Below are 21,221 nucleotides of genomic sequence, written 5' to 3'. Positions count from 1 at the left end.
AAGAAGCAAGGCGATTGTCTGTTTTTGTCTTTGAACATTAACTTGCCTGTGAGACTTAATGGTATGAATGGTGACAAAGAAATAAAGAGGAATAATGCATTTCTTAATGTTCATAAAAAAAATTACCATTCACAAAGAATAATATTTTTTTCTCATTCTTTTTTTTTTAGATAATTAAAGAATAAAATGATAATTTGTTAAATTTGTGAAGGAACAACTATCTCTTTATATTTTACCTCCCACATCGATCGCTTAACATAGAAAACTTTGCTCACTTGATGATGGTATAAATAAGGAGCACAAGCCTAACCTGCAATTCATACATTTCTCAGCCTTTTGGCTAAGATCAAGTGTAGTATATGTTTTTATCAGTTTAATATCTGATATGTGGTTCATTGGTCCACACGATATTAACTTTATTTTTTAAGGAGAAAATCCGTTTAAGTAGCTTGCTACTTGGGTTTTCACGAGTTCCCCTTGTGTTGCACTATTGCAAGGGACGGGCTCAACCTATCAAACAATTAGTTAAAATGATATAGAGGCTTTACATTTCGAATCTTATTTTGTATATTAAGGTCTCCTGGTAGGGGTGGCGTTTGGATACTTGTTCGAGTTTAGATCGGGTATTTCAGATTTTCGGGTATAGAAGTATAGAATCCGTTTGGATATTTCACATTCTGGGCCGGGTTTGGGTATTTTAAATTCAGGTTTTGTTATTCGGGTCGGGTTCGAATATTTAGATTTTGAAAGAAAAAATAAATCTTTCACTGAGGTTTTTTTGTATTTAAAATATATACTTTTAACTTAACTGATTTTCTAATTTTTAATAATTAAACTATTAATAAGTTTAAAGATAAAACTTTAAAAATAAAAATAAAACACTGGTTTAGTTGTTATTTTAAAATTTTGGATGCAACTTTTGTTAATGTAAGAAACAAGAGCTTGATATGTATTTTAAGTGACTAGCAAATAATTTTGTTCATAATTATATGTATATTATCTGATTTTGAGCCATGTACATAACTAATATAAATATTTTGAATAAAAATAAAAAAATAAGCTAGAAATATAGGTTCAAGTATTCATATATTCGGATATCTATTTGGGTTTGGATAAATACCCGTTCAGATATCCAATTTCTCATAATTCAATATCTGTTCGGATATTTTGCTACTTCCGTGTGGATTTCGGTTTGAATTTTTAGGTGAGATTCGAATAGATTTGGATATCGGTTAAAATGCTCATCCTATCGTTTAATATTGCCAGTTGCAAAATATCCCACATCGATTGCTGAGTCATATATATGTCTGAGAATATGTAAAGGGAATGTCATTGTCAGCGGGTGAATGGAGCAAATGGGCTTGTCTAAGTTACAGCCCATGAAGGTCCCTGGGTCAACCCGCAGAGATGCGGCCCCGATAACGAAAGACTCTTCCGGTGGAGAGTCCCAGTTGACTGAGACGCTCGTGTTCTCATCCCGAATGATATCATGGCCACGACAACGTTTATTCCACTTGGTCTTTAACAGGATGTAACATAACGGAGCTACGCTTCCAATGACAACAACTTTTTTTTTGTTTCCAGTACACGTGATCCACCGTGATATGAAACGCGACAATAACAAAAGTGGAAACATCGTGAAAAGTACTAATGGAAATCAACAATTTCGAGTGAATAACAAGGAATCTTTTCATTTTCCTCCACTGAACCAGAATGATATGCGGAGGCTTTATCTATCGACGAAGATTCCAATGGAAGAAAAAAGGAGAGTTGTGAAGTATTATTAGCTAGGTTCGTTTGCCTAAAAAACCAACGTACCTGGTCCATGCTCAACTCACAACAGAGAGCATATCGGGGAATCAAATTATTAAAAGGAAGACACAACACTATAACTTCATTTTTCATTAACCAAACTAAACTAAACCTACCTTAGTTAGACGGCCTCAGAAAACAAACAAACAAGGTTAGGTTCGGACGTACATAATTTCGATACATTTTCGCAAGATTTGATATGATCGATAATCAATGGTATTCCTATTTCTTTCCTTCTTTTTTTTAGTTTGAATTCGGAGGACATGTAGAGGTAAAGAGGCATGATGCAGAACAAGTGGAGTTCCTTCATTTGTTCTTTTATGTCATTTCCTGAAACATGACCGACACACCTCAGTCACCATCAGATCAGTTAGTCGAATTGCCACTACCGGTCATCTAAAACTCTTATATGTGAACTAGAGAGAGATAATACCCAAAAGTCATTAATACTCTTTTGAAGGAAACTAAAAAGATTCCTCAAACCAAACCTTTAAGCTCAAAGTTACTTAGATGATGCTCTCGTCTATATACATAATTTATAATTTTGGATCTAAAGCATTGAATATAGTCCACCAAACATCAAAGCTAATCCATTGACAAAGGAAAGAATCTTGGTTTTTCAAACACGGAACTAGTTGATTGAGCTGTATATAAAATAAGTATTTGATCAGTAAATATTCGCTCTCAAATAAACTTTAAAATAGATACATTGCCCCCCCCCCCCCCCACACACACACACACAAGTAATTGCCAAGACAGTTTCATTACAAGACAACGGAGACTCTTTGTCAATGACGCACCAATAAGCCAAAAGTTCGGTGATAAGTAAAACTTTGAGAACATGAAAAACAAAAACAATGTAGTAGCATTAGAAAATGAATCTTAAAAGTCAATGGTAATCACTAATCAGGAAAATGAAATTATATTCAAAGTAATAAGTTGCCTGTAAAATGTTCTCCTCTTCTTTTATCATTCGTTATACAGAAAAATCTACCAACTAGACAAAAAAGAAAGAATCGCTTTCCTTTGTTTTTCTCCAAGCCTCCATGTCCCTACCACTTGGCATCCAAAAGAAAAGTACATAACACACATAAGCCATGGATATAAATGGTTTATTATAAAGAAATGTATAGAAACAAACATATGTAGCCAAAAGAGATTGAATTCTCTAAGAGGGGGGTCCATGTTTCCTCCCAAAGTTCAAAACCCACTTACAAGGAAACGCCAAAAGTTCCAAATCAAATACATGCAAATAGAAGAAGCAATAAGCAAAAGATGCCAAAGTAATGGTAAGGAATATAAAAGAAAATTCTATTGATGATTTTGATAGTTTTGTCCAACATTATTTTAATATATATATTAAATTTGGTTGTGTAAGCTTTTTTCTATCATATGGGTGGATGGGGTTTGGTTTTGGCATTGTGAAGCTTTTGCCTCAAATGCACACACAACACTTGTCTTTTTCTTCTATCTCATTCATTTCATCTACCTTCTTTCTTTATTACTCAGTCAAACGCCACTGCAATATGTCTCCCTAGGGTTTTCTCTTAGACCTTTATTATGTTTTTGTTACAGTTATAGCAAAGGCCGAGCAAATGCTTGAATGGGTTCGAAATTGGAAAACCTTAAAGGGGTATTTAAAAAAAAAAATTTGTGCATGGTAAGGCAAAAACCTTCAATGCATGAGTTAAACAAAACGAGAACATGGTGAAAAAACTAGAACCACAAAGACATGCTCTTTTTATTAAAAGCATGGAAGACAAAAAGGTTAATATAAAGTATAAACATACAAATCCATGCCAAGGACAAGTTTTACCCTATACTCAAGAGCCAACTAAAGACTACCTCCTATACTACCAAGCAAAGTACCATTCCCCGGTTTATCCCTAAACCGATACATGCCGATAACAGAATTGGTTTTTGCTTCCGGCGCAACCAACAAAATCTCACAATAAGCCTAGACTAATGAAGACACAAAAAACGTGACTAAGCAGTGAGCACTACACAATAGCTAAGTACTCAAAACAAACCGAGCATCCAATCCTCTTCTTCTTCTTCTTCTCTTCGTGTATAAAACATCAACATAGAGCAGACGTATATTCATATTGCTAAGGAGTCAGAAGAATAGGACTTGACTTGCTTAGACTATCATCCTCCATCGAGTGCACAAACTTTTTCAACTCGTCCATAAGACAACGGAAGTGGTCATTGTTAGGCAAGAAGTAAAACCCAATGGTAGCCTGCTTCAAATACAAAAGGTTAACATCCTGACCACTCTTCTTAAGCCCATCGACATAAGCCAACTGCCAATCCTGAACAAGATCTAAACCAGCCACAACGACAAGACTCTTGGGAAACTTGACTCCTTCAAGGCATTGTCCTCGAGGACCAAAGGGATTACAAGCCGGATGATCTCTATCTTCACCCTGAGGTAAAAAAGCCCTCCAATACCAATCTCGATCTTGAACAGTAACAAAGTATTTACCGTCAAGTCTCTCCTCAGACTGAGTCCTCTCTACCCCACCAAACATAGGGTGAAGAAGAATGTTCCCCAACACTTTAACTCCTTCGTTGGTCGCCCTGACAGCAACATTATGAGCTATGTTGCCTCCAGAGCTGTCACCAGCCAAGTAAACATAAACATCAGAGTCTTTACCACTCCGAAGCCAGATTCTGGACTTGACCCATTTGAGAGCGTTCCATCCGTCGTCGTAAGCGCAAGGGTAACGATGCTCCGGCGACCTCCGGTAATCAACGGAGACAACAACAACGCCGCATATGGTCACTAACCGTCGGCAGAGAGTGTCGTAGATGGCGCTGTTGGCGGAGGAGTGAGTGAAGCTACCGCCGTGGAAGAAGACGAGAACGGGGACGATCTCGGTGGTGCTGAGAGGCTCCGTGAGGTCCACGGCGCCGTAGCGGGAGGGGTCGAGGGGAGCTGGGAGGTAGATTCTGGTGAGAAGGTTGGTGGAGGAGTCGAGGTGGTCGAAGGAGAAGACGCCGTCGAGGGGGAAAGAGTTGGGGGGGACTTTGCGGTCGAGAAACTCGGCGAGGTGACGGTTGAAGGAGCCGTCGGGACGGCGGAGGAGGGTGTAAGCGAGCTTGAAGTTGGAAATGAGGACCCATGTGTTGAGTGGGACTATTCTCTACAGAACAAGAAGAAGAATTTTTAAGTTAGATGGGACGTTTACAGATACATCCGTACTATGAATCTATGATGATGATCTTCATCGGCTAAGAATTTAAAAGAAAAAAAAAAGCAAAAGTGAATGGTTCGTTTCAGAAGAATCAGAAAAGGAAAGTACCTTGCATTCGTTAAGGTTGACTTCGTTTCCAGCAGCCATCGCAAAAACTAGCTAGCAACAGAGGAAGAGACTATGGAGATAAAAAAGAGGAGGCAGAGAGATAACAACAAGTACAGAGCTCTTCTTTCCTACTACCAAGAGAGCAAAGAGATATGGTCAAAGGTGAGAGACTAGAAATAAATAACACATCGGACGGTGACGAATGGACCGGACGACCGAGTTATACTCTTTCCATCTGTGGGTCCCTGACGACTATCCACTTTTCCCCCTCAATTTTTCTATTTTCGTATTTACTTATTCTCTTCGCTTTTTTTCATTGTCGACTGACAGCGATAAGGTAATTTAGTAATTCTCAATTATAATAATAAAATATAGTATTAATTGTAATTTGTAAAAACAAGTAGCAGATTGGCCATGGTATCATGTGAAGAGAGATAGAGAGAGGATTGGCTTGTTGGCACGACACGCTCTCTCATAATTGCTCCTTTTGACCCCCTATTTTTTTTCCTTACTATTATAATCTACGGATATGTTTAAATACTTTCCGACATTTCATTTTTAGTTCTGAAAAATACAATCCTTCATTATTTTATGTTTTTCATTAATAATCCTATCCCTCGCATGAGTTGGCAGAGAGATTATGTGTCTATGTATGTTTTAAGATTATAGTATATAGTTTCTGTCATTTTGTGAAACTGTAATTGATCTACAACGATTTTGCATATCTATGCTATAATTTCAAGAATATCTAAACTGTTGTTTTGCTTTCACCTAGTAATCTTTCTATTACATACCACTATTTCTTATATACTATATTATTATCCATCATTACTATACACTCAGTAGAGAAAAGAACTAGTGTATACTTTTTCGTTTGGCACAATTTAGGTGATGGAAACGACTTTTTCACTAGAACAAGGACAATTTGTAAGCAAAATTCAAGTCAAGAGGATAAAAGTTCTCATCAAAAGATCACACGTCATCTAATGTATATATTTTATAGAATTAAGTGTAGGGTGTCAAAATTTAGATATATAAAACGTATGGCAATGCAGATTTGAACCAACTACTTAAAGAAAAAAATTAAGATCTTTTTAATAAATTGATGATTGTGACTTATAATTAGGTGAAGGACAGAGAGAGATTGTTTGGGGTTTTGGTTCTTTTATTATTATAAAAACGTGAATGCAGATCTTAATAAAAACAAAATTAGTTAAGGGAAGATGGCAAAAGAAACTAACCAGCGTGCGACCAACGCCATGGCATGTGGCGCCAAAAGAGTTGTGTTGTTCTCGTTTAGTTATTAATAAGATGAGTTTAAAACCTGGTATGCAGTATTCAGTTCATAACTTGAGCACTGTGCGTTTTATATTTACAGTTAGTTTATGACCTTATAATTTTACGGTATATATTCAAATCACAGCTGTGAATTTATGTATAAAGAACCAAAATGTTAACGGGGGCAGTTTGTGTTTCAAAAAAGAAGTTAACGGAGGCAGCTAAACAATCAAAAATAAAAGAGGAGAATACTAGCAGAACACGCTATATATGATTGGCGTGTCTATTTGAGGGCTTTCTTAAGTTTTGTCGTTATCTATTTTGTCTTTTCGATACGTGTGCCTCTCGTTTTCCACTTCTTACGAATTTTTTTGTCTTCATATTTGATTTCATATTTAATATTCAAACATAAATAAAAGAACAGTTTACTAATTATTTTTATTTTTTTCATTCCACTAATTATTTTTTCCCGCTATGTTTTGGATGGAAAAAGAATGCAATTAACCAAGCCGTGGAAAAAACAAAAACAAAAATCTTCGGCATACATTTATTAGTGAAATTATTTTAATATAATTCATTTTATTGTACTATCAATGACTTTTTGGTAAGCATATGGACCGACTAATGTGTTTTAAACGAGCGTTAAAAAAAGTCTTCCCCACTATTACTTTATATATTTTTGGGAATAAAGTTTCCAAAAGTTGAAGAAGACGACAAAAAGTATGTTGTTCTACTGTCCTTTTTTTTTTTTTTGTGAAACACTGTCCTCCCTTAATTTGTCGTTTTTGGTCTTCGAAAGCAACCATCCAACTGTTAATTTTGGGCCTCATTTCGTTGATATAAACTTCAGCCCAGTCCAATTTATAGTGGAATTTGAATGTGAGAGGCACCGGGTTCGATACACCGCATCTCCAAGTTATTTTTTTTTAAATAAAATATACTAATGCAGTATTTTTGCCTCATGGTCTATAGTGGAACTTGAACAGAAAGAAGCTAGCATTGAAACCCTTAAAAATTTGTTCTTAGATTTTGCTATTCCATTTTCTGAATTAAACATTATTTAACGAAAGTTTGTACATAAATCCCAAAGGAGAAAATATAAAGACAGACGTGTGTAATGATGTGATTTAATAAATACTAGGTTAGGATATGCGACTTACGCAGGAAAAACTTAATATACATATTTTTTTCGCTTATGATTCATATATTCGGAAATTAAAGTAGAACCATAATCCCATGACTTAAGTACAACACTCATTGTTGTTACTACGCGTTGTGGTCGTCTGAATCACTACAGTTCTTCGTCTTTTTATGTTTGCGTCTTCATCTCGCCATGTCTGGTTCTGGTGACTCTGTTTAAAAAAAAAAAATCAACTAAATCTACCATTCTTGGGCTAAACCTCAAAAAAAAAAAATATCATGCGATATGCATTATGCATATATTAGGGATAAATCATAGATAAAAATATTTAAAGTTAGCATTATTAATATAAATTCAAATTCATTTTTCGTATTTCCTACAAAACATAACTCAAGGTCACGTGACTATACTAAAACTCATATATAATACCAAATGTAAACTCATATATACTACTATCATATATAATACCGCATCAAACAATATATGCTGTACGTATACCTATAACATCGAAAGTCGGAGGCCATCAATGATTATTTTAAAAAATATTCAAAAGTGGATCATAATATTTGATTGTATAAACCAATGAACCTAATTATTATAGAATAAATATGTCATTAGTGGCTGGGAATGCTATTTATGTATAATATGCAAATGTATACTATATGAGGTCAGTTTCTAAGACATTTTTACGTGAGGTCTTACTTCTAGGTGAAATGAAGAATTTTTCAAAGATGAAGTAACATGCACCCTCCATCTCATCCTCCATCTGTCGTAAGTGAAACTCTGCTTGTCTTTGTTCTTTTGTCATGACATATATATTATCATGAACATACGTAATTACTATATAACTGAATTTGTTCATGACAATATGCTTCTACATTGAAATGAACTCTTTAGGGCATGAAATTAGTTAGTAGCAATCAGGTTGTGCAGGAAATATTTTGTATCATGTTACCAGTGTATATCATAAATTACGTTTTATACATATGATTATGTGACGATGAAGAAGTCTTTTTTTTTTTGCTAGAGTGGTTTCAATTGTAAAACATGTAAGACTAGACCTTATAATGTCGTATCACTTATATGTTAATGTTATAACATATTAAGAATGTACTATATAAATAAGTACCAATGGCTATTAGATCATCCTCAGGGCCAATCTCCATCTCAAACCACCCTTCATCATCCCTAACCCTAGAACGATCGCGTCCAACTTTTCTCTTCCTCAACGTCTCTCATCAGGATCAGATTATCCTCCATCCCTTGTTGCGACGGCTGATGAAATTCACCTCGACCTGACGTTCCCGTGCGGTTTGACAGACATAGTGGTGAAGCGCGTTGGCGCAGTCACGGTCGAAGGAGACGAAATCGTAGTGAGACTTCTCCTGGCGAGACACGTGCATCTGGTGCGCGATTAGATCATTGGCGCTCATCTTCCTCCCGAAAGAACCGGCAGGGGTTACGGCGGGACCGCCGTGAATCGTGTGCTCGCCTTCATACGCCAGGTAGAGCATGGATTCGTGGGAGAGATATTGAGAGAGGAGATAGGGAGGTTGGGGTCGGCCATGTCGGTGAAGCTGACGAAATCATCGGGAGTCTTCGCGAGGAGAAGGTTGCGATCTCTGGTTATTATGGAGAGGGATCTTGGAGCTGATCTTGAATTAGGTTTTTCAGTTGAAAGACAGTGATATGAGATCCTTCTACGTTCACTCGCTTCAAATCCATCTCTGCTTCGGATTCTGAGCATCACCATCTTCTTTCCTTCATTCGAACGAGATCACAATAAAATAGACGATAAGAAGGTAAGAACAAGTATTTGAAGTGAGAACGATATGTATATGAATTAAAAAAAAAAAAAAAAAAAGAAGATATGTATATGAATTTAGTACTGTAAAGTATAATTCTGTACAACAATGTAAAATTTTATCATTAAAATTTTGAAGTTCAAAATTTTTGAAATTAAAAAAAAAAAAACTTAAAAAGAAAATTAGAAATGGAAAAAAACTAAAATAGGATATTCGTGTTTCATTAAAGTCATAATGCCATAAGAGATTTGAAAAGTCCATAAGAAATTGCTCTATGACATTATGGGGCATGGGAGGAACGACTCCTCTGAGATTTCTAGTAAATGAACGAAATGGGCTTTAAACTGAATAGATAGTTTCTCTACCTATTTAACTTTAAATGGGCTTCACTAGTATTATACCCAAATGGGCTTACTTCTAGCAGATTACCTTTTAGGTCTTTCACAAGACCCGTGTGTTATATAGAAAACTATTAGATATTTTGTTTGTTTGTCGTCGGTAGGCTGTAGCGATCATAGATTTTATTGTTTAACAAGATGCCCATGAATCGATTGGACTAATAAGTGAAGTGATATGATCTTTAGAAAAGATGGGGATAATACCAAACGAGTGGTCCAGTTTTCATTATATTTAATGGTCCAAAAAGGAAAGGCTGTTAAAATTATATGGTGTCTCCTTGAGGACCACATTCCTAGATCACGCCATTTATTTGACATCAAATCCATATAATTAGTGTATTTATTTCTGTACAAATTTATTTCAAAATTAAATGCTTAAAGCTCATATATTTGACAAATGAAATCTAATAGTTCAGCAGCGGCAAAACGATACAATATCATAAATAAGCGGTCCCATTCAACTTTACAATAATGGTAAATGCAAATGCTCCAGAAAACATACTAATTGGATAGTCGGTGTGATGGTAAATGCAAATGCTCTTACTCGACACCAGTAACTCAATGATTAAGATATGCTTACTAGTGTCTAAAGGAGATAGTAAAACTGATAGGTCCCTCTTCAAATCAAAGAGAATTTGCCAAAGGATAAACTAAGAACACACACTTTTCTTTGGGTAGTTTAGACTACCTCTTTTTAGGTTTTTCATTCATATAAATAGCAAAGCGTACATGAAGCAAAGAAATGGAAAGTGGAGCATCAACTCCTAACAAACATGAAATGGGAAACGTGACATGAAGATTGGTTCCTATAGTTAAGGAAGACCACTTCTCTTATTAATAAAACTAGAAAATAAATGAGTCGTGAGACTCCTTCATGCGAGATTCTTGCCCTTTGGTTGACGTCGTCTAGCTGATCTCGTACTTGCCACCTCAGCACGTGCTTGACTTCTAGTATCCTATCAATACCCCGGTGGTCTAAAAGAACCTTGTCCTCAAGGTTCATGTGCATTGAGGAAAACTTCACTTGAATTGATTCTCTTCCTCCCCGGTTGATTCTTCTAGTTGTGATGTTTTTCAACAACGCACTACGGCTTCCAAGACCAAGCTGTCTCCATGGTTCGTTATTAACAATAATTTTTTTGAATAAAAAGAGTTTTTGTTTTTGAGTGAAAAAGAAATATAAAATCCTTTTTTTTTTTATGAAATTGAAAAACAATGGAAGAATTATAGATATTAATCCATACAAAAGAAAGGATGTTGAACTTGATCAACAAACCCGAGTAGAAAATGGTGAAAAAAAACAATGAAAAGAACAATAGTTGGATAGATCTCGATAAACGTTGATTCCGTAGAATGGCCATTCCTCGTGGTTTCTTGATAATCATTGATTCATAGAGAATACTGATAACAAGTAAGATGGAAAAATATTAAGTTTTTGATACCACAAAGTGGTCCAAATCAAAAACAAAACATGCTCTGATACCAATGATAGGTCCCTCTTCAAATCAAAGAGAATTTGCCAAAGGACAAACTAAGAACACACACTTTTCTTTGGGTAGTTTAGACTACCTCTTTTTAGGTTTTTCATTCATATAAATAGCAAAACGTACATGAAGCAAAGAAATGGAAAGTGGAGCATCAACTCCTAACAAACATGAAATGGGAAACGTGACATGAAGATTGGTTACTATAGTTAAGGAAGACCACTTCTCTTATTAATAAAACTAGAAAATAAATGAGTCGTGAGACTCCTTCATGCGAGATTCTTGCCCTTTGGTTGACGTCGTCTAGCTGATCTCGTACTTGCCACCTCAGCACGTGCTTGACTTCTGGTATCCTATCAAAAACACTGAGCATCGATGTCTGTTCACTCCATATTCTGTAATTTTCCGAAACTCCCAATTCTCTCAACTTCAGTCTCATTTATGATCCATCGTTCTGAATATATAACCATTTTCCTTTTCAGTAAAATGAATAAACAAACATCGACTACTCTTCTTTTCGCCCAATGGCAACAACACCACATAAAACATCAATAAAGTGCTTGTTTCGTATGCAACTTTTTTTTCTTTTAGAGCAGACACTCCACCTCGTAAACAAAGACAAATTTCCCCCAATAAAACCCTCACCAATTGGCCGCATGCATATAATTAATACGATTAATAAAATATAAACATCGTTGTTTGTTGGATTTAGATGCTTACGCTGAACAAAAACTATATAGGAGTTAGCTAATTTCATTTTTGGCTAAACAATTTTTAATGTTTATTATTAAAACAACAATATCTTTGTTATAACAACATCACTTTTACTTGCCCTCGCTTAGCAAAAAAACAATATCTTCGTTATCTAAAGTTCCATATATACAATTCTATGCTTTGAGTACCTCAAAAATACGCGGTGTTATTTTTTGGGGGTACCATCATATATATGTTTCTTGGAACAAAGTATAACCTTTTGGGGTTAAATTCCATACTAATATTTATTGAAACGTATGTAGCATATACTTTTAGTAACCAGAATGCGTTGACTAAATTACCACCTTCTCCTCGAAATGATGATTCGTGATCATGAACCATCCAAATATTAATTAGAAACAACAATGAAAATGTATAGTTGCGTGACGTAATTTTGCAATGTTGAAAATATTAAAATAATATAGAGAAACGGCAACACCAGTAGCCTCCCAAATTGTTGGATCTGACCGCGGACCTTCGCCGATGAAGCTCAACCACCAGGATTACAGACATGTCGAAAAGAGAGCTCAGACACGATATAAAGCAAAGATAAAAAGAGGAGAGGGAAGAAAACTTTCAGACGCGGCGAAACATCAGCATGCACCGGAGGTGGCAAGAGAGCGTGAGATCTATTGTTTCAGAATTGGGAGAGAATCACGTGCCACTTTACTTGCACACCACCTCTTTTCATTAATCGCATTATCAGTCATCACATATCTTACCTTAACATTATTAGGTATGGTGTAGTTATGTCACATATGCTTACATATATACAAATACATACCCTTTTATTTTGTTACGCAGGTTTAACACATACCTCATTTATACATAATGATAAGTCGTTCTTCGTGATCCGTTTATGCATTCAATATGGACGTAATGCAAAATTTGCAGGCTATCAGCAATTCAGCATCAATGGACAATGCCGTTATATTGCTAAAGAAATTTACTAAAAGATAATTGCGGAGATAGAATAACATAAAGTGCAAGCCAGTTTCAGTATACGAAACCCGAGGAAAATAAGAGAGATTCGCGGGGGAGCCATGCGTGGCATTACTATTCTAATCATAACCTTAAAATTAATAATTAAATGATTATTAGATAATCAGTGACCTTCTACCTCTAGTATCCAACTAATTAAATTTATAAATTTTTTTTTTTGATCGTCTGATAATAAAGTGTTTGGGAAACCAAAAGAGGATGTTAACCCCACACCAAAGACATGAAACAAAACAAATGCAAAGGACAAAGACACAATCTTAAAGGAAAGATGAATTAGTCTTGTTTTGTAGCTTCTCGGATGATGCGGCTATGAAGCCAGGCTGGTCCGCCTAGAGCAAGATATGATTGCAGACGACCGTCTCTCATTACACTCTTTGCGATATCTCGAACTATTGAGTTTGCCCCTACTTTCTCCAGTTCAAAGGCGACTGAAAAGAAAGAATTACACAGTGCCATGATTTGTTCCAAGAGACATCGAAACCGTGGCCATGATGCAGGGGATAGTAAGGCTTCAACGGTATCTCGATGATCTGAGGCGATGCATATTGAATGGAAATATAGATCCCGCGCACTCTGCATCACCCATAATATACCCCTCAGCTCAGCGATCATCCTGTTTGATGAGGGAGTAAAGGCATCACGACCATGGAATAAAACGTTCCCCGTATGGTCCCTTGCTATCCACGCTCCTCCACTAATCAAGGCTGCACTCCTCCAGTTGACATGAATGTTACATTTAACAGTACCTGTTGAAGGAGGACACCACCGTTCCATATCACCCATTCTATGACTCTGCGCCTCAATGTGTTGAGCTTGTTTGTTTGCCTCAAACCACAAAGTAGCTTCCTCCTCAGCATTAAGCACCCAGAAACTTGGAGAATTCTGCGTCTCAGCATACAATAAGGCGTTTCTATTCTTCCACACATTCCACAAAACCCAAGGAATGGACCTAAACTTGCTGTCTCCAGCTCCATTTCCATCCAAAGCATCAAACAAGAAAGCTATGTTGGCCTCGAGTCCATTGGAAAACCCTTGCGCCGGCTTGGGGCACTCTGTTAGATCCCACAGTTCCAACGCCTTGCTACACCGAAACAGCATATGATTGATTGTTTCCGCTTCCGATTGACACAAAGGGCATCTACCTTGTACATTCAGGCCTCTAGATTGCAACCTATCAGCCACAGCTAGAGCCCCAGAGAGAGCACGCCAAAGAAACATTCTGATTTTTGGTAAACACGCAATCTTCCACACTCTACGCTTGAGTGTTAACAACCTCTGTTCCTGGACTGTCATCTGAGCATTCCTACGTGCCTCCGCGTTTACTAACAATCCATAGCCACTCTTGACTGTATACGCTCCATGATTTGTGTAAGCCCAAATTAATTTGTCTTCTCTACCTCCAATCTGAAGCGCCATGATTCGACTCACTTCATTCACAGGAAAGAGGTTATTAAGCTCCTCCAAATTCCATGTACCGTTTTGATTCAATAAGTCAGCCACACGAAGATTCCCGTCAAAATGGATCTGCTTGTTGACTGGTCGTCGAGGTTCCTCATCCATTATCCATTTATCTAGCCAAACCATGGAATCCTTACCGTTACCAATAGACGTAATTAAACCTTTCTTCAGTAGCTCTCTACCAAAGACGATGCTCCGCCACGCATAAGAGGGTCGAAATCCCTTTCCAGCCTCAAGCAGAGACGTCTTTGCGTAATAGCGTCCCTTGTAAATCTGTGCTAGCAGGCTTTGAGGTTCATTCATTAACTTCCACGCCTGCTTTGCCAATAAGGCCTGGTTAAAATCCTCTATGTCTCTAAACCCAAGGCCTCCATTCTCTTTGGATTCACACAGTTTATCCCAAGCTATCCAATGAATCTTCTTCTTATCTCCACTCTCATTCCACCAGAAGGCAGACATCGCACTCATGATTTTTTGGCAATGGTGCTTAGTAAGCTTGAAGCATGACATCGCATACACCAGAAGAACCATTGCAATCGACTTAAGGAGTACCTCCTTTCCCCCAAGAGAAAGCATTTTGGTATACCATCCATTCAGTCTTTTGTCAAGTTTTTCTCCAATGAAAGCTAACAATTCCTGCTTCGACCCGCTAAAACACTCAGGTAGACCCAAGTATGAACCAGCACCTCCCACATTTTCAATATTCAGAAGCTCAGCAATCAGTCTCCGCATAACCTCATCAATACCTTCTCCAAAGGTGATAGAAGATTTGTTGAAATTTATTTCCTGCCCCGATGCCTTTCCATACAGCTCTAAACATCTCAGAAAAGCAACACATTCCTCTAATTCAGCTTTTATCAGGAACAAACTATCGTCAGCAAAGAGTATTAAATTTATAAATTAGTTTCTTCTTTTGACGAGACAGTAAATAAATGATATTCCTTGCGTATTACGTGGAAGACAACTTAGCTCACACCATTTCTCCATCTGACTCTATCTTATTTGTTTTTCCTAATGACGTTTCTATCTCCACTCCATTTTTTTCTGTAAAATGGATTAAAAGTGAATATACAGTAATGAATGCTTCAACCCAATTTCATAATAGACTTTACTCTGTAAATGGATTACCTAGTTTTTATTTATTCATAATTCTATTATAGATTGAAAAATGAATTAGGGTTTGAACATTTTTACTCCATATTCACTTTCAGTGCCGGCCGTTGGTAGAAGCGGATAAAGCTCCCGCTTGCGGCCGATTATTTTAGTATTAGTTTCGGCCACATTTTTCAGATATTCTCTGTAGTTCAGTGGTAAACCTATAAGTCTATACAATCAACAGAACATGGGTTCGATGGCCAAATGCAACTATTTCACCTTTTTTTTTAATCTTTATTTTTTTTTCTTTAAAAAGTGGCCACATTTTTCTTTTTTGCTTCTAGTCTTTTAAATTCTAGGACCGGCTCTGTTCACTTTTACTTCATTTTGAATTTATATTTGAAGTTTCAAAGTATTCTTATCCAAAAGCAAAACTTTAAATTTAACTGTAAAATTATTTGAAATTTACAGTATGGTCCTTATATTTTCATCACTAATATAAATCCATAAAACTTTATAAATAACTTGCACATATATAAAAATATTACAGTAATATTAATTAACGAATTCTTACACTAAAATATAAAATTATAAACACAAATACATAAAAATATTAAAGTACAAGCAACATATCACATTATTCCATAAAATTATTTTCGCAATGCTCTATCTTCGGTTACACAAAAATTGTTTGAATAATATTTTAGAGGTCCAATTTACTAGACTATTAGCGTTGTTGTAATATTTAAATTTGTGCAATAATTATGTGTTAATGTATTTTTTTAAAGTTTTTATTAAGTTTCTTTTGTAACATTCTTGTTGTCTAATTCTAGTTTTAAAATTGTAATCTTATTCTAAATTTTTTATTTAATTTTATGTGTAAAATTTGAATTTAGAAAAAAGAAATTTGAAATATTTATGATATACAAACGTTTGAAAGATTAAAACGATGAATGCAAAAATATTTAAGAATCATAAATATGATGTATAATTAATTCTAGGGACCAAAACCCAAATAAAAAAATGAAACTTTAAATAGAGTTTTGAAGTTCTTTTTTGGAGAGTAAAAAATTCTATATTTGAAGTTATATAGTTTTTTTGGAGATGCTCTAAGTACCTGTTTCTTTTCTTTACATACTTCGAGCTTTTCTATACTTAAATGTTTAATTTTAACCAAAAAAATTAAACCGATTTGAACCGAAAAATATCTGTTCCAAAAAAGAGAATGGTACCAATATATGAATATAGCATCAATATAATGTCATTTGATTAGCCACTGTTTATACAAAAAATACATACAAAAACGCAAAGGTGGCAGAGAAAACAATATAGTAGTAGGTTAAAAGTGGATTGACGGTAACGATCGTATCAAAACATGAGATTCATTCGGGAGCAGATACACATCGTGACATATGTCGAGAGGACAGAACTACCGAGAGTCCATGCTGAGACAGTGCCAAGCCCACCATACACTGTTTCTTTCCAAATTCACAGTTTCGTTTCACCCCTCTTTCTGCTAATACAATTACTTCAGAGAAACTAGGGCATTCTCGTAATTCATGGCTTAACTATCTCTTTTCCTCTTCTAGTGATTAACCCAACGTTGCGACAAGCCCGACACAATTTAGTTTTATCCTATTTTACACTCCCACGAGGTAATTAAATTTTCTCAAAAATAAATAATTATTTTAGTCACATTGTGTGTCCGTACACTGTAAGAAAAAGTCTGTTCTAGTGATTAAGATGCGACGCTGCACTTTTTTCCTAGCTAGTAGCTGCGTTGTTCAAATTTTCAGTAACTATTCACTCTTTTCTTTACCTTTACTTTTCTACTCCTTGCTCATCATAAAGTTATACACTTTAAATTATTTGATACTTCCCTCACTTACAATAAACTCTTGTTCTCATTTTTGTTTTTTTTTTAATTAATCGCGTGAGTTTGACTAAATATATTAATTTATGTCTGCTCTTTTAACCTTTTTTATTTTGTTCAGTCATAATTTCGGATGTAATTTTTATATGTGATTCAGTCACGTGTTAGTGAAAATTTAGTTGAGATTGTATACATTTGAATATGAAATATTCATTTTGATAGTTATCTAGTTAAAGTGGTTGGTAAAATAAACAATGATGATGAAAAACAAATAAAGAAAAAATAATAAATAATGATGAAATTACTGTAATACAGTCAGTACCCAGGAGATGGTCAGATTCCACATCAAATCATGATTGGACGGTTCTGATGTCATCATAGTTACCCTAGCTTTCTTTTATATACCGTCAGATCATTTTTTTTCTTCCATATTCTGTTGTGGTATCATTAGATTCTCTCTTCCCCTACACCTTGCCGCAGGCTATCATTACACTCCCCAATTTTTTTATGTTTTTTCGGACAACACACCCTCCAATTTATCGTCCTTGTCAGCACAGTCGATATAAGATAAATCCCCCGCTTCCAATCAATCCAACGGCTGGTATTCGAACTTTAAAATACACGTGTCACAATCAGAATCGACAATTCACAATCACCGAAAAGGCATCACATGGAGATGTTTGACCATGGTTAGCATTTAACCGAACCAGAGTCGCCTTTTAACTCTCTCTCTCTCTCTCTCTCTCTCCCCATCATCCTCAACATTCAACGTTTTGTTTCTGCATCTTCTCTCGCTCACTACTGATCAACCATCTCCCGTTTTGATCATCAAGATCTCCAGCGGCAATGCAGAAGCGAATCGGCCTCTCGTTTCCCGAAGAAGTTCTGGAGCACGTGTTCTCCTTTATCCACCTCGACAAGGATAGGAACTCCGTTTCCCTCGTCTGCAAATCGTGGTACGAGATCGAGCGGTGGTGCAGGAGGAGAGTCTTCATCGGGAACTGCTACGCCGTGAGCCCCGCGACTGTGATAAGGAGGTTCCCGAAAGTGAGATCCGTGGAGCTGAAAGGGAAACCGCACTTCGCTGACTTCAATTTGGTGCCGGAGGGATGGGGAGGGTACGTGTATCCGTGGATTGAGGCGATGTCGAAGGCGTACACGTGGCTGGAGGAGATTAGGCTGAAGAGGATGGTGGTGAGTGATGAGTGCTTGGAGCTTATAGCTAAGTCGTTTAAGAATTTTAAAGTTCTGGTGCTTTCTTCGTGCGATGGCTTCTCCACCGATGGCCTCGCTGCTATCGCCTCCACTTGCAGGTATTGTAATGGCGGCATTGCAAGATTCAGTTATTAGTTTCGTTTCTAATTGGTAGACTTTTGAGGTGGCCTAGTTAGCTCAGCTGAAAAGAGTTCAAGTGACGGTTGGAACTAAGCTAATATTTGGAACCAAACTAATATTATATGCTGTGGTTTCCGGATTGGGAGATGGCTGAATCGGTTATATGATTTCATTCCCTCGGTTTCAAAATGTTACATGTTTCGTACTTTTTCATTTTTAATAAAATATATTAAATTTGCATAATTTTTTTGTAATTTTTTTTCATAATTTTAAACTAATAAAAAACTAATAAGTGTAGTTAAGTTTTTTTTTGAAGTTTACAATTAGTTAATAAAATACATATTAAAAATACAAAAAATAAAAAATAGATATTTTTTTTTTTAGAATATGTAATTTTATGAAAATGAGGGAGTATGACTCTTATGTAGGAATCTGAAAGAGCTTGATTTGCGTGAGAGTGATGTTGACGACGTTAGCGGACACTGGCTAAGCCATTTCCCTGATACATACACTTCCCTGGTATCACTCAACATCTCTTGCTTAGCCTCCGATGTATGTTTCTCTGCTCTGGAGAGGCTGGTGAGTAGGTGTCCCAATCTCAAGTCTCTCAAGCTTAACAGAGCCGTTCCTCTTGAAAAATTGGCTACTTTGCTTCGAAGAGCGCCTCAGCTGGAGGAATTGGGCACCGGTGGCTACACTGCTGATGTGCGTTCAGATTTGTTCTCTGATTTATATGTAGCCCTCTCTGGTTGCAAGAAGTTGAAGTGCTTATCTGGCCTTTGGGATGCTGCTCCTGCCTATCTCCCAGCTGTTTATTCGGTTTGCGGTCGGCTTACAACTTTGAACCTGAGTTATGCAACTGTCCAGAGCTATGATCTTGTCAAGCTTATTACCTTATGTCCTAAACTGCAACGCCTCTGGGTTAGTCCACTTTAACATAATTTAGATCATTTTACTGTAACGTATCTCAACAATATGCTTTAAGGGCAACCTTATCTTTAACTGTGGTGATATGACTTATTGACACAGGTGCTGGACTACATCGAGGATACTGGTCTTGAGGTGCTTGCTTCAACCTGCAAGGACCTTCGAGAGCTGAGAGTGTTTCCGTCTGAGCCTTTTGTCATGGAGCCAAACGTTGCATTGACGGAACAAGGGCTTGTCTCCGTCTCCGCGGGCTGTCCAAAACTCGAGTCTGTTCTCTACTTTTGCCGCCAAATGACCAATGATGCGTTGGTAGCGATTGCTAGGAAACGTCCCAACATGACTCGCTTCCGTTTGTGCATCATTGAGCCGAAAGCCCCTGACCATCTAACACTAGAGCCACTGGATGTGGGTTTCGGAGCCATTGTAGAGCACTGCAAAGATCTCCGGCGTCTCTCCCTATCAGGGCTCTTGACCGACAAGGTTTTCGAATACATTGGGAAGTATGCAAAGAAGATGGAGATGCTATCGGTGGCGTTTGCAGGAGACAGTGACTTAGGGATGCATCATGTTTTGTCAGGGTGCGATAGCCTGAGGAAGCTAGAGATAAGGGACTGCCCGTTTGGAGACAAGGCGTTATTGGCAAATGCTTCGAAGCTGGAGACAATGCGATCTCTTTGGATGTCTTCTTGTTCCGTGAGTTTTGGAGCCTGTAAGTTATTAGGACAGAAGATGCCAAAGCTCAATGTGGAAGTCATCGATGAGCGGGGTCCACCTGACTCGAGACCAGAGAGCTGCGCTGTTGAGAGAGTGTTTATATACCGAACAGTAGCGGGTCCTCGGTTTGACATGCCTGACTTCGTCTGGAACATGGACCAACAGTCATCAATGAGTGTTTCCAGGCAAATCATCACTACTAATGTGTTATGAAAAACAAAAAACTAAGCGAGGTACATTCTTTCATTAAATCCTTGCTCATCATCTCCCCATATAAATCGTTCCAGTTTAGGAACATGGGAGAGAAAGAGGGGTTGGCCTTCATTAGTTTATTTCTGGGGCTGCTTCATATAACAACCTAACTCATGAGCAACGAGTAAGAGAAAGAGAGAGAGAGAGGATCCGAGAGACATATTGTTGTATGTTTGTTTGTCTACTTACTGGTCAGGGTATTATTTTCTTCAGAGGATGATGTTCAGATATTTTTGTGAAAGAAAATAATGTCAAAAATGTAACTGCTCTAATTATTTGGACTCATTTTTTAATCCTTTTCAAATGTTTTTAATCTCTTGTCTTTGCCGATTCATTTGTCCGATTAGAGAAATTGCTGTTTGCTGTATTTTTTTTTGGGTTCAAGGAGCAGCACACAGTTCTTTAATCTCAGGGCCCTAGACGTTTGTTACCAGAAAGAATAGTTGCAGGTTTGTCACTAGAGGATATAAAGAATCCAAAAAATGTAGAAACAAGATCATCTGTTCGGACATCTTGTTTTAGCAACTAACTTTAAGCATCTGAAATGGATTTTCTAATATCAGTAGATATTTTCTCCAAAGTTTTCAAT

General features: G+C 36.8%; 2 protein-coding genes, 1 non-coding gene and 1 pseudogene across 3 annotated transcripts; 2 read left to right on the top strand and 2 right to left on the bottom strand.

Moving 5' to 3' along the window:
- Positions 1-319: 319 nt before the first annotated feature.
- LOC125576799 lies at positions 320-514 on the top strand. Its single transcript, XR_007315223.1, has one exon. It is a non-coding gene; the product is annotated as a U2 spliceosomal RNA (small nuclear RNA).
- A 3,015-nt stretch (positions 515-3,529) lies between these two features.
- On the bottom strand, positions 3,530-6,935 carry LOC106353329 (gibberellin receptor GID1B-like). Its single transcript, XM_013793073.3, has 2 exons — positions 5,118-6,935; positions 3,530-4,958 (listed from the first exon to the last, which is right to left on the bottom strand). Exons 1-2 carry the CDS (start codon positions 5,154-5,156, stop codon positions 3,921-3,923), a joined length of 1,077 nt encoding a protein of 358 aa, XP_013648527.2. The 5' UTR covers positions 5,157-6,935; the 3' UTR covers positions 3,530-3,920.
- A 1,739-nt stretch (positions 6,936-8,674) lies between these two features.
- LOC106355653 lies at positions 8,675-10,936 on the bottom strand (annotated as a pseudogene).
- Positions 10,937-18,115: 7,179 nt separating this feature from the next.
- On the top strand, positions 18,116-20,945 carry LOC106353328 (protein TRANSPORT INHIBITOR RESPONSE 1-like). The gene is made up of 3 exons (XM_013793072.3): positions 18,116-18,717; positions 19,168-19,660; positions 19,769-20,945. The coding sequence occupies exons 1-3, from the start codon at positions 18,251-18,253 to the stop codon at positions 20,591-20,593; spliced, it is 1,785 nt and encodes a 594-aa protein (XP_013648526.1). The 5' UTR covers positions 18,116-18,250; the 3' UTR covers positions 20,594-20,945.
- The last annotated feature ends 276 nt before the right edge of the window (positions 20,946-21,221 follow it).

The sequence above is a fragment of the Brassica napus genome, chromosome A7 (genome assembly GCF_020379485.1).
Source record: "Brassica napus cultivar Da-Ae chromosome A7, Da-Ae, whole genome shotgun sequence".
NCBI classification, from domain to species: Eukaryota; Viridiplantae; Streptophyta; class Magnoliopsida; order Brassicales; family Brassicaceae; genus Brassica; species Brassica napus.
Note: the sequence above shows the minus strand (reverse complement) of the source record. Positions and strands in the feature narration are given on the sequence as shown.